The 13,365-nt window shown below is 38.4% G+C and overlaps 1 protein-coding gene across 4 annotated transcripts in view; it reads right to left on the bottom strand.

Annotated features, from left to right (window-relative positions):
• The window catches only part of prkn (parkin RBR E3 ubiquitin protein ligase), a 990,653-nt gene that overhangs the window by 645,052 nt on the left and 332,236 nt on the right, over positions 1 to 13,365 (bottom strand). For 3 of the 4 annotated variants that reach the window (XM_062968968.1, XM_062968967.1, XM_062968965.1), the window contains exon 3: positions 10,048 to 10,288. In XM_062968968.1, coding sequence (XP_062825038.1) covers positions 10,048 to 10,288 — 241 coding nt within the window. The remainder of the gene's footprint in view (positions 1 to 10,047; positions 10,289 to 13,365) is intronic. The other variant, XM_062968966.1, reaches the window with a different exon arrangement.

Genomic DNA, 13,365 nt, shown 5'->3' with positions numbered 1-13,365 from the left:
TCTCCAATACTATTGAGGTCTTTATCCTGATTCCATCAGATCAGAGTCTAGTCCAATGACTGAACATGCTTTTTTCCTGGCATTTGGAGAGCTACACTAACCATTGCCACAAATTAATGTATTTTACCCAAAATGCTCTATACCTTCTAGGTGGTAGGATAGCAACTTTGCTATGTTTCCCCCATGTACACTGAAGATACCTTATTTAAAAACAGTAAATAAAGAAGTTACACCTTTTTTTATTTTAAAAGCCTGATCTATAAATATAAATGAGAAACATAGGAAAACTGCCTCTAAACCATCAGAGGGGCATTTTGAATAAAATAGATCCAAGTCTCCTGAAAAAGTATGGTGCTCTTAGAGACCCCAAAGACAGTCTTGGAGACTATCCCTAATTCACATATGATAATATGCTAAATTTGGTGATTTCTTGATCATGTGGACTTCTATAGTGAATAGACAGACAAACATTCTAAAATATAGTGAATAGACAGACAACATTCAAACCTTTCTGAACTTCTTCCTTCTCAGCTGTGTTTTGGGTAGCCCCCCCCCCCCCCGCCTTCTCAGTCCCCTACAGCTACTTTGTAAGGACAAAAGGGATTTCTCTACTCCTTCCCTGTAGAGAAACACAGATCCCCAAGGGCTATACTTACAGGAATTACATAAATCTGCTGTGTACTGAGCTAATTAATCTCTTTATTTGTAGAGCATGTACCACTGAGTGAGTACATGGAACAAGAACTGCAGCCTGCCAAGTCTGAATTACATCAGTGCAAAATAAAGACATGTATAGCTGTTTTCACAAGCTGTAACCTATATCTATTTTGGAGGGAAACAGTCTAAAACAACCATAAAATATGGGCCTATGATAAACACTTTGGTATGATTTATAATTAGGCCTAAAGCTTGATGAAGGTTTTAACAAAGGGAGCTAATTAATTTATGCAAACGGAAGAAGATACCTGTTGTGAATGAGTCTTCTGAGGCTGTTAGTACTAATGGTGGGATCAGGAGGGGAAGAAAGATGCCTCGCAAGGAAGGCTCATTGGAAGATTTACACAGGAAAAGGATCAGGGAAAGGATCAGATGAGGATTCATTCGGGGATCTGGAAGGGGATCCTGAGGTGGGAATGACTGTTGAAGACCCGGTGGTGGTGGAAGAGGTTGGCATGGACTGGACACGGGCACTGGAGGATCTTGGGGAGGAAACTGGGTCCATGGATGCTGAGGACGCAGGAGAAGCTTGGGCTCCTTCAGAAGCAGACCCCACATGGTCTGCCTGGAGGAATGAGGGTAATTCCACAGGTGTGGACAGGGTTGGGTGTGGGCAGGGCGATTCTGGCTCTGATGAGGAACTTGGGACGCCTGATCCTAGGGCGTTGGCTGTTTGGAGCTCAGATTCTGATGAGGAGTTTGGGACACCTGATCCTAAGGCGTTGGTTGTTTGGACGCCTAAGGAAACCTAAATAAATTAGGGGCTTTTGGCCAATGTTCTTTGCGTGTGGCAAGGTGTTGTTGGGCGCCATTGGGTTTCTTGTACGTGACTCCGAAGACTGGCTTGGGACTTTGCATTAGCTGCTGCTCGCCTCCGTCGTTTTGGCTCTTTGTGTTATCCTGTGACGTGGACCTTGCTGTGATGACTTCACCCTTTGGACCTTGGACCGGAACTCGACTTGGCATATCTCTTCGCTCTTTAACGCGGTTTAGCATCATTCCCGTCTCTGTGGCTGACTTCCATTGCTGACTGCTGGCTTTGCCTTCGACTCCAACGCTGTTCTCCAATCCTGACTCCAGACCGGTTTGATTTCGCTACGACGTTTCGTTCCCTTGACATCTGGCTTGGCTTTCAACTCCGCAGAGGCTTGTCGCTATTGCCTCAGCATTTTCCTGCTTTGTTTGCCTGTGCCGCTTTTGGCGAAGAACTTTAGCCCGGTTTGGGCTTTCTCTTTAGTATTGGGCTTTTTGCTGTTCTTTTGGGGTTTGGGGGATGTCTTGAGCCTTTGGGATTTCTTGCCCTTGTTTGTTTTGTCGTTTTGACTCTGCCTTGCAATTTTGATCTGTTTTCAAGCACTTTGGTTTTAATCCGAATTATATCTCCGGATAATCCGGATTATATTCCAGTTTGCGTTTTTGAGGTTTCTTTACTCTGAACTGTTTAATCTGGCCTTTGTGCTGAGCTTTTTTGAGTTATTTTTGAATACACTATATTTATCTAACTGGCTGGCGTCTGACCTTTGACAATACCATTATCCTCATACTGTTTCATGCTGTTCAACATGGACACAAAACAGATTTAATTTCAAAATTGACACATCCACACATGTTGTTTCTATGTGTGAAGAAACATTAGTCCGTGCATAAAAGGCATAAAAACATATTTGTGTTCATGCTCACACAAATGAAATGACACATTCTTAGATGTACAGTTATCAATGGAAAGGCTGAAAACTGCCAATAAACAGTAATAACTATGTCACCTTGCTTTTGTCTGATTGACTTGTTGAACATTACATGTTCATGTACCACAATATCAATATAGATGTATATGCTGGAAGCCATTTTGGATGGATCAGTGCTCACGTTTTGATGGCATTCTCAAGAAAATGATGAAAGAAAAGGGCAGAGGGAAAACCCAGCCATTTCATTTACGTCAAAGAGTGTTCAGCCTATTGCCATATTAAAATGGCGAGAACGAGATGTATATCATACTGTTATTTGACCTGGAACTAATTTGCCAGAATAAGTTTTAGAAAAGTGACAAGCAGTTCAGAAACCTTGGTTGATTGTTTGTTTCAAGTCAAAGAAAAATGCTAAAATAATAATATAATATTAATATTCTAATAATCAAAACCAACAGAATAAAGGTTCTTAAAGCTTCTAAAGAACCCATCTTAGTTTGAGGAATGTTCAGCTAAGATTTTATAACAACAGGCAAGCTCAGCATTTTACTCAATTCATGAAAAACACATGTGACAGCTTTTTTTGGACTATTCCTGCTATGCTAAATAATAACACCTGTCACAAAATGTCTCTAGAGCAGTGGTTCTCAAAGTGTGCTCTGTAAAGCTGTTAGGGCTCTATAAAGCATACTGAGGGGGGTTCCATGGTTCCCTTTCCCCTCCTCCTCCTCCTCCTCCTCCTCCTCCTCCTCCAAGCTTTTTCTCTTCTTTCCTGTTCCTCCCCTTCCCCCACCTCCCTTGCCACCAAAAGCATTTTTTCTCATCCCCCTCACCCCAGAAGACTTTCCCCCCTGTCTCCCTCATCACCCAGACTCTTTCCCCCCTTGTCTTACTTGTTTCCAAAACCCTAGTTCCCTTCCACTGATCAATGGGTGCTTTGATTGTGCCTTTCCTATTCCAGAAGGGAGTGGACTGGATGGTCCCTGGGGTCTTCCACTGAAATGCTGTTAAGTTTATGTTGGTTGAAATTGTTCATCCTTTTAAATACTGTACTATTCTTTCCTTCCCTTTTTGCAGTACAAAAATGTGCAGTGTACATAGGAATTTGTTCAATTTTTTCAATTAGTTCACACAAATGCTCTCCACCCATTTGCCACTGGCCCAGGGCCATCTGTCAAATTTTAAAACGAAATGCATCAAAAAAATTGCCCATGTTTGATAATATATAATATAATATATAAACATTTCTTGGGGCTCCATAAGAAACTTTCACTTCAAAAAGGGCTCCATGGCTTAAAAAGTTTGAGAACCTCTGCTCTAGAGGAATGCAGTGGTCCCTGCATTGATGCAATCATTTTACATCTGGCTACGGGGACACAGGCACTTCTCCAGTCCTGGTCATCCCATATGAGGCATGAAATAACTGTGGTGGTGTGATAGTCACATGTCCACATACTGTGCTATGTTGGGCCATACAGAATTATAGCTATAATGCTTTACAGTGAAGTCAAAATGAGGGGATGGAAATCTTTGCTTGTTTTATTCATACACATGATCAAAAATAGGCAAAATTTCCCACCTCACCCCAATTTCTGTGATTACAAGTGTTTTTCATATTTCTCATTGTTATTTTGCAATCCAGAACTAATTTATACAGGTTTCTTTTACATAAAATGTGTTTTGCACAATATATTTTGGCTTTGCACAGAGTTCTTCATATACAAAATGTTTATGTACAAAATTGTGTTTTGTTGTTGCTTGTTTTATGCTATTGCTAGTGTTGACAAAAAGTGCTATTTGTTTTGCTCTTCTAGGTAGGCAAAAATTTTGTGTGACAATTGGCCATTTTTAGAAAAGAGTATCTAAATGTCAATTTCTTGTCAAGGGAGAGTAAAATTGTGAATATTCTTTATATATTAATTATAATGCAAACAAGTATGCTGGGGACTTGCTTTTGCTTTTGAACGTTGGGAATAACGTGTCTCTGTCTTTCTAAGATGCACGTGTCATGAAACAGAGGCTCCGTGCTGACAGTCTGAAAAGAAACCGAGAAGCTATATTTATCTGTATTGATATTAGGCAGACAGTAAAATACAAATTGGAATGGATAAAATCCCAATAAATTCAGTGGGCCTCACAACCTCTGAGGATGCCTGCCATAGATGTGGGTGAAACGTCAGACGAGAAGACTTCTGGAACATGGCCATACAGCCCGAAAAACACACAACAACCCTGCAATTCAGTGGGTGGTTTGAAGATCCATAAAGAAGTGCAAATTAGTAACTGTAAGGATGTTATGAGTTAATGGGAATTATTGATATGATTTTATTTGTTTATTAAAAGGAAAAAGGGGAGTTATGTATTGATGAAGACAGGTCTCACATGGAAGCCAGCTGTGTTCAGCGGGTTGCCATGGCAACGTAACCTCTCTCTGGAGGAAAAAGGGGGCGTGGCTAAGATGACAGTTGGAGCATATTCCCTTTTAAAAGTGGAGTTGCTGTGAGGGTTTTTAAAGGAGTGGCTGTTAGGGGTTTGAGAAGAAGAGTTGCGGTTAGGTTTTGAAAAGATTAGGAGCTGTGGAAATCAGCTAAGGACGGCAGCTTATGGTCACTCAGGGGAAAGGCTGGGAATATAAGCTGACCAGGGGAGTTTAGTATACTGTGTTGAAGAGAAGTTATTTAAGAAATATCCATTCAAGAAAGACTACATTGTAACTTAAGATCCGGAACGTTTACTGATTGAAACCATACGCTTATGTACCAAAAATAAACTTGAATTTTGTTATTGTTCATAAAGATAAGTCTCCTTGCCTCTCTGTAAGCCTGTTACCTCACGTTGGTGGCAGTTACCGTACCTATCTATATAAGTTACCGTACTTTCCTATATAAGTTACCATCTTTACTCATTTAAACCCAATCAGTTCCGTTATCCTTCCTTATCCACTAAATCATCCCTGTCATACATTCACACATCCTCCATCCCTCCCTCTCACACGTGCACACATCTCTTCAATTGGGGGCAGCGGTGGGATCAAAAGGATTCCATCCCTGTCACCTCAGTCCTCTTCAGTTGGAGGCAGTGGTGGGATTCAGAAAAAGATTCCTTCCCTGCCTCACCCCTCTTCAGTAACTAAGGAAGAGCAATATGTGATGGTCCTGAAGAAGATACAACTAGTCAGAAGTTTTGATCAGGTCATCTTTTTAAAAACAGTTTTGACAGTTGCTGGCAGGAGCTGAAGACTTGAAGTTTCCAAATCATATTTAAAATATCTGGATCATCTTGGAATCCAGACACAGCAGAAGCAGTTAAAGAAAGACTACCATATAGCTCGTTTTCATGATTGTGAAAGATTGGCTGGGATGAAAGTTCAGAAAATATGGCTTAAGAAGTGGAGAGGTAATTTGTTGGGGAAGACTACTATCAAATTATAAATCCCATCTTGGAAGAAAGGCAGGATAAAAAGGTAAACGTTTTCCCCTGACGTCCAGTCATGACCGACTCTGGGGGTTGGTGCTCATATCCATTTCTAAGCCGAAGAGCCGGCATTGTCTGTAGACACCTCCAAGGTCATGTGGCCTGCATGGAGCGCCGTTACCTTCCCACTGGAGCGGTACCTACTGATCTACTCACACTTGCATGTTTTCGAACTGCTAGGTTGGCAGGAGCTGGGGCTAACAGCGGGCGCTCATTCTGCTCCTGGGATTTGAACCTGGCACCTTTCGGCCTGCAAGTTCAGCAGCTCAGTGCTTTAACACACTGCGTTACCACCAGGGCCCCCGAAAGGCTATAGATCCAATAAATGAACAAACAGACATATTTAACTTAAGAACATTATACTTTGAACAAAAAAATCTGCTGGTGCATTTCAACAGTTTGTCTTTTCTCCTATTCAAATTCTGTCTGGGTTTTTCTGCCTCTAGTGCCAAATTTTATGTTAGAGGAGTAATACCCAGGAAAACACTTGTTTCATTGTTTGAAGGGCAAGATATAAACATTCTGAATGAATGAATGAATAATCTATCCTCACCGCAGATAGGATCTTAATGGAGGCTCACAGATACATCCTTCTCCATGTATGAATACCCCTTGGAAATTACACAGCTCAACAACATAAATTCTTGGTGTCTTCGTTTTTGGGCCTGTTCCTGAGGTTATTTGCAGCACCTGATTCAGAAAATTGCATTGGATAGATCGCATCAGCTCTAGTTTCTTAGCTATAGTTATTATGATTTTCTATGGGTGAGGAGATGATGACTGGTAGATGGCATATGTGCTGTATGTCAAATAGTAGAGCTGATAGGGGAAAACTGGTGTCATCTTTTGAATCAGCAGTTACAATATACACAGAAACAGGGACCACATTTTAGGCACCAAAATGTATACTGGCAAGTGTAGTTTTCCCCCCTCCCTGTCTTTAATGAAATGGGGCAAAAGGAGGAAAAGATAAATCAAATAACCTGTTCACATCACTTTTGCCACTTTCTCCACTAAACTATCCCATGAAGCCCAGAAGGTGTATGCCACAATTACCACTAGAACAAATGCCTATGAGCTCACACCATCTTTGCAATGAGATGAAAACCATGTGCTTGTCTCTTTTTAATCAGAGCGAAACCTTGAATATCTTGAGGAAAAGAAAACATCTCATCGGACAGTGCTTGTCATCCACCACCAGTGAGGCAGAAATGTCACTCAGCAGGCTCTCTTATTCATGACAAGCAAGAAATAGTTGGGCTGAATAAAAAACTAAACCAGTTGGGGAGAAAATGGCCATAAGTGTCTGCTATGCTGTCAGGCTGCTGTTGGGAGGCTTACTTTGTCAAAAGGGGCTTCATTACGGCTGAAGGAACAAGGACAAATATAGGATGTAACCAAATGTGAATGCGCTGTATGAAAACTTAGGATCGGGATGTGAGAATTCTTGCAGTTGGAAAGATTTTAGTGAAGACAGGTCATCTCAGCACAGCAAGACAGCCTGCTGAGAACTCTCCAAAACCCACAAGAGTTCTTATATTCAGAGTAAAACTGACACACAAAGCTTTTTTTCTGCTCTACTTTCTGTAGGCCGTAAAAAAAAATCTCTCTACTAAAAGAATGGTATTTTTTCTTATTCTGTAGCCAGAGACACATAGACACACAACAAAGGGAGGTGGGTGAGTGGGGGAAGGATCAGCTAATTAGCCAAAAACATGCAAACAACCTTCTCACAGTCCATGCAATAAGAATGCCTTCATCTCACTTTTCAATTTTACACATTTACTAAAAAACACAAAAATCAATCTCAAAAGAATAAAAAAGCTTCTCCAATACCTCTCCCCAATCTCACCTTATTTTAATCTTGCTTTATTGTATCAAGTAGAATTTATTATTTGCATTTCTCATTTACCATGCCAGGAGAAACAAAATGAATATTCCTAACTTATCATGTAGAAGGAAACAAATATTTGCTTATCTTATTCTCACATAAAAGAATGACAAGTTGCGTACTTCTATTCCCCAAGCTTTTCTGAAATGTGATGTTACGACTACATGTCTTTATTAACCCAAAGGTTCTTGTATTAGATACTCTGTATTATTAAGGTTCAAAAGTTTCTTCCATTGGGTGACATTGTCAGATTTGCATATATTTTGAAAGTTTTTCTTTCCCTTTTTGCATTTTGGGACTTTTTTTTAATGAAGATTTTCATGCATCATTTTTTGCATCTCAAAGGTACTATTTCTCACCAAAGATAGGAACATTAAAAATACATTCCTAATGCAACAGCCATTAAAAGTACTACTCTTGTTGGCACAAAAATAAAGAACTCTGTAGAAGTATGCTGCATAGATATTTAGGCGCAGGGAAAATACAGCATATGTACCAGATATATATTTGGGCGGATACTCCATCCACAACAATGATCATTCAATCAGAGATACCCTTTTGAAATGGCAAGGCACCCTGACTTCAGTAATCATTTAGTCCAGTGGTACGCAATCTGTGGGTCCCCCAGATGTTTTGACCCTCAACCCCCAAAAATCCTAACAGCTGGTAAACTGGCTGGGATTTCTGGGAGTTATAGACCAAAACACCTGGGAACCCACAGGTTAAGAACCACGGATTTAGTTTGTGAACTGTGCATCTTTAAAAAGCCACTGATATGTTATTAAATGAATGTGTCCATTACTAATTGGAAGAAAGTTGTTGATGACGTTTGTTATAGGAGATGGTAAGGTGACCCTCTTATGTCTTGTACATTTTCTGCATGTCTTGTAAAATCATCTAAAGTTATTCCAGTCCCTGGGCCACTTCCACATGCCTTTACAAAATTATTAAAAGATCATTTGCTGTTGCTATAGAAGACACTACCACCCTCACTACAGTTGTGTGGATTGATTACAGCACTTCACAGATCACTACTTCAGGACAGGGAAGGAAATCCTGGAAAAGCTTTTCTTATCCATCTCTTGTAACTCTAGTGATAGAGAGTCCAGTACTTCTCTATGACACATAAAATTTTGTTTCCAATACCCATTCTGAAAGCTGACTGGCATGGTCATTATTAAGGTAGTGACACTGAGAAAAAAGTAAGATTTTAGCTTTAAGTTGAAAGCTATCACGCATGGTAAACTGTTTATGGACTCTACTTCTCTATAATGTTTAATTTTCTATTTTTTAAAAAGGCACTGACTATCAAAGAAGAAGAGACTAAAACTAAGGTTCTCAAGCTTTCTCATGCTCACTTTCTATAAAGCGATGCATTTAGTTTAATTTTGCTTAGTTTGGTGTGGAAAATCCATCCATATTCTTATAATACTGCAACAGACCTTAGAATACATTTAGTCCAACTTCCTGTACGGTGTAAAAAATTTGGTAACTACAGTATCTCAAACTGATGGAGGTCTAGCTTTTATTTAAATACATTGATTGCTACTTTATTTTCCCAGCATACCGTATTTCAGGAATAAACCCTTTCATTTTATATCTAGTAATTTTTAAACAAATGGTTTGGCAGGCTTAAATTTTGTCCTCTAATAGTCACTCTTATTTCTGAAGTTCTTTCAAACATTAAGCAAATTATGATCAGTCAGATTTGCAGAGTTACTCCAGGGATATATTGATCTTTAACCTACTTAAATATGTGCCATTTTGCATTTGAGAACCAATATATTTCCAAACCTAAAGCAGATTGCTGGCCAATGTTTCTTCCTCCCTGAGCCAATTACAACTGTCATAAGACAATTATGGACCAGAATTCAATGACCAACAACATTTAAAGTGAAATATTCATAAAAGTTGATAGTCAAAATAAAGAAGCACTTTTCTGTTGATGGTATGATAGTGGGAATTAAATAAAGGCGCATACACACACACACACACACACACACACACACACACACTTCAATGCCAGTATGGTTGGATATTCCAATGCTATGTGGAAATTACAAAAAGTGGTATCAAAGAAACTCAGGATCACCATAGAATATACAAATGCAAAGATGGAGACCAGAACAACTCTGAAAACTTTGCCAAATCTATGACATTGTTCATAGATGGCTAACAGAAATAGAAGGGTGATGGTGGAAACCTTGCAGTTTTTCAGATGTAGAATCATTGTCAGGAAGAATGCATTCTATTTTGGAATATGTCAGTGCAGTATATTACCTGAATTGTCAGACTGAGAAGAAATGGTACTGTCCTCTGTGTCCAAAATCACAGCAAGCCCACCTGAGTTCGAAGGCAGAAGGCTGGTATTAAGGTCAATGCGAGTGAGGCTTTTGGCTTCTTTTCCATCATTTGTTAGAACATCACAGTAATTTACACTTTCAGCTTCACTCCCTCCTTCATCCTTTTTCTGTGGAGTTTGAATAACATGAACAATACTTTGCTGAGGTAGGTCGCAACTCTGAAAAATAAAAATATAATTTCCAAGTAAGTTTTTATGTTTTCCATTCATTTCCCATTCATTTCAAGCTAAATTCCAAACAATGCAAAAATCAGGAGTGCTTTTGCTAATTATAGGGTCAGAAGAACTGGAAATTTCTAAACATTTAACAGTGAGCATTGCAACTACAACTCTGGGTGCCACTTACTGTGGAGCCAGTCTGGAGCGGCAGTGCTCTGGATGTGCCCCAAAAGGAGCTACACTGCCCAGTTTTGTCCCACTGTGTTCCGGTTTGGTCCCATTATACCTCTGGAAGGTCAGCTATACCTCTGTCATTGTAGTGGTGGCCACAGAACCCCAAAGAGCTCCTGACTGTCACTGGGCACCTTTGTTGATACCATCAAAAGTCTCTGTGCTACTGAGAGAGGAAAGGGAGGAAAAGAAGGGGTAAACCTCTTTTCATCTCCAAGTTATGTAAGATGCCTTTGATGATGTCAGCAAAGGCAATGGATAGGAACTCTTTGGAGTTCTATGGTTACTGTTTCAGTGACAAAACAACACAGCTAAGTGCAATACCATTTTCCCCAGGCTGCAGAACAAGAGGAAACTGTGTTAGTGGCATTGGCCTGTGTGAACCGTGGGACCAAATGGGCATTTCAAAAGCTGGAAGGGGCATGGGTATGTATTAACTGGGCCTGATACAGCCAAGATTACATGTCTATACATGACTAGCACATAAAAAGGTTCCATTAATGTCACTGGACTTATAATTAGGTAAATGTACACCCTAATGTCCTCTTGCTTTCTAAAATAGGAAGAGACCCTACACATCTAGTTTCCCTTCCACACCTTAGAGTGGAACTGGCATGTTCATTTTTATTCCCATATGTTGTTTAAGCATTGAAGAACAACTGAATTAGATTTATAGTATCTGATTACAATGAAAATTCCAATAGATGTTGTGACACATGGAACTGAACAAGGGGCTGCCAAGTTTTATATCCTTAACATTGAGTTCTACCTTTTGTCTATATTGCACTGTTTGTTCCCATTGCAATATGACCAATAGGCAACTTCTTTGCAGTTTTCTTATATGTTCACTTCATGTTTTAATGCACTCTGTAATCGAGTTTATTTCCCATCCACACACATCTGGCATTTTGTCTTTGTTTATAATTTCAGTTTAAACCACCCCCAACACCTTTGAATTGTTTTAGAAAGGCCATTTATATTGATTTCTTACATACAGTTTTAAAATATGAAAACCACATCTGACGCTTAAAATTGAATTTAATAACCCTTTTCCTAAGAAAGTAATAATCCGTTCAACAGAGACTTGTCAAAGCAATGACTTTGCTGACTTATTAATAATCAAGAAATGCTAATACTCAGCTTTAACTTTCAAACTTCATGTCACCATTAAAGAGCTTTTTTTAAAAAAAACAGTTAAATAATTTAATATCAGTTAATTCATTAATACACATTCCAAGATTATTTCATGAGTGTGAAATTCAGAGTACTTACAGTAAATGACCCTTAAATTCATGATATTGAACTCAATCCACCAGGAATATACTTTCTAAATCCAATAAATTTTGAAGATGTGTACTGGATTGTTCCTTGTACATTCCATGCATTGTGAACACAGTCATTTTCTGGAGTGGCTCTTGAATAATTTTCTATAATGCTTGAAAATAAATTTGTGGGGAGTTTTGGTTTTCCTATCTGTGCCCCCCCCCCCCAATAATAGAGTGTGTTTATTATGATAATGCATTCTGCAAACTTGAAGTTAGTACTATAAATCTTATAGCATACATATTGGCTGGAACTGGAAGACACAAATGTGTAAAATGCTGCTATGAATGTATGTGTAGTTAACAATTCCTCCTTCTAATAACAATATCTTTTACCTTAATGGAGTAAGCTGTGGTACATACATATGATATATATATATATATATATATATATATATATATATATATATATATACACACACATACACACACATACACACACACACACACACATATACATATATGGTACATATGATATATATTTATATATATATACATAGTACATATATAGATATATATATTACACTATAATAATTGTATATTATATATTACATGTAATATTACTAATAATATTGCAGTATAGTGGTATAGTACAATATAATAATATACAATGCTAATATTATGCTATGCTAATAATATATTATATGTACATATAAGTTGTAAGCCACTCTGAGTCCCCCTTGGGGTAAGAAGGGTGGTATATAAATGTTGTAAATTAATAAATACATACATGGCTAGCACACTATGGTTTAAGTCCTAGCCTTGCTTTCAAAAACTGTATTTAAAGAACTATCAAATGACATTTCAGAGACATTTATCCAATACAAACGATCTAAGATTGCCACATTTTGATTTCTTAATGACTGGTGGCAAAAATGTGTGAGGCTAGAATGAGGACAAGGTAGGCAAAATGAAGACAGAAACCTGGTAGATGTGAAGGGAAACCTCAGTAACTACCGTAATTGGTAAAATGTGACAACCAAAGGAATTTGGAAGAGGAAACAAGGCAATAGTATTCTCCAGTTCAAAGTACAAATAACGTACATTGTCTTAAGCTTCTTAGAAGTCATTTGTTCATTCAACTAATCAATAAGTCTTAAGCTCACTAACTTTCTAGGATCCAAAAGTGACCTGACCCAACAGTCATTTTACACAATCTTGAAAATTCTGTGTGGTTGGCATAGATCAAAGATTTGTACAATTGCTTGTAGATACACAATAACTAATATACAATGGGTAAATAGTTTCACACTTGCTAGTTAAATTAAGATGGGACACTTTAAAACAACTAAACAGAAGACTGTACAAAAAAAATCTCACAGTATCCAGGCGTTTTTATGTTTGTTGTCTGTATTTGCAAATATTTATTTTTCCATGACTCAATTAGATTACATAATAAATGAAAAATTAATAATGACTACTGGAGAGCTGAAACTATAATACCAAATTTGTGATATTTTAAGTAGGCTTTATGAGAAAGTGAAGACAGGACATTCACATTAATGGAAAATCCATTCTGGGATA

The sequence above is a fragment of the Anolis carolinensis genome, chromosome 1 (assembly GCF_035594765.1).
Source record: "Anolis carolinensis isolate JA03-04 chromosome 1, rAnoCar3.1.pri, whole genome shotgun sequence".
Lineage (NCBI taxonomy): Eukaryota > Metazoa > Chordata > Lepidosauria > Squamata > Dactyloidae > Anolis > Anolis carolinensis.
Note: the sequence above shows the minus strand (reverse complement) of the source record. Positions and strands in the feature narration are given on the sequence as shown.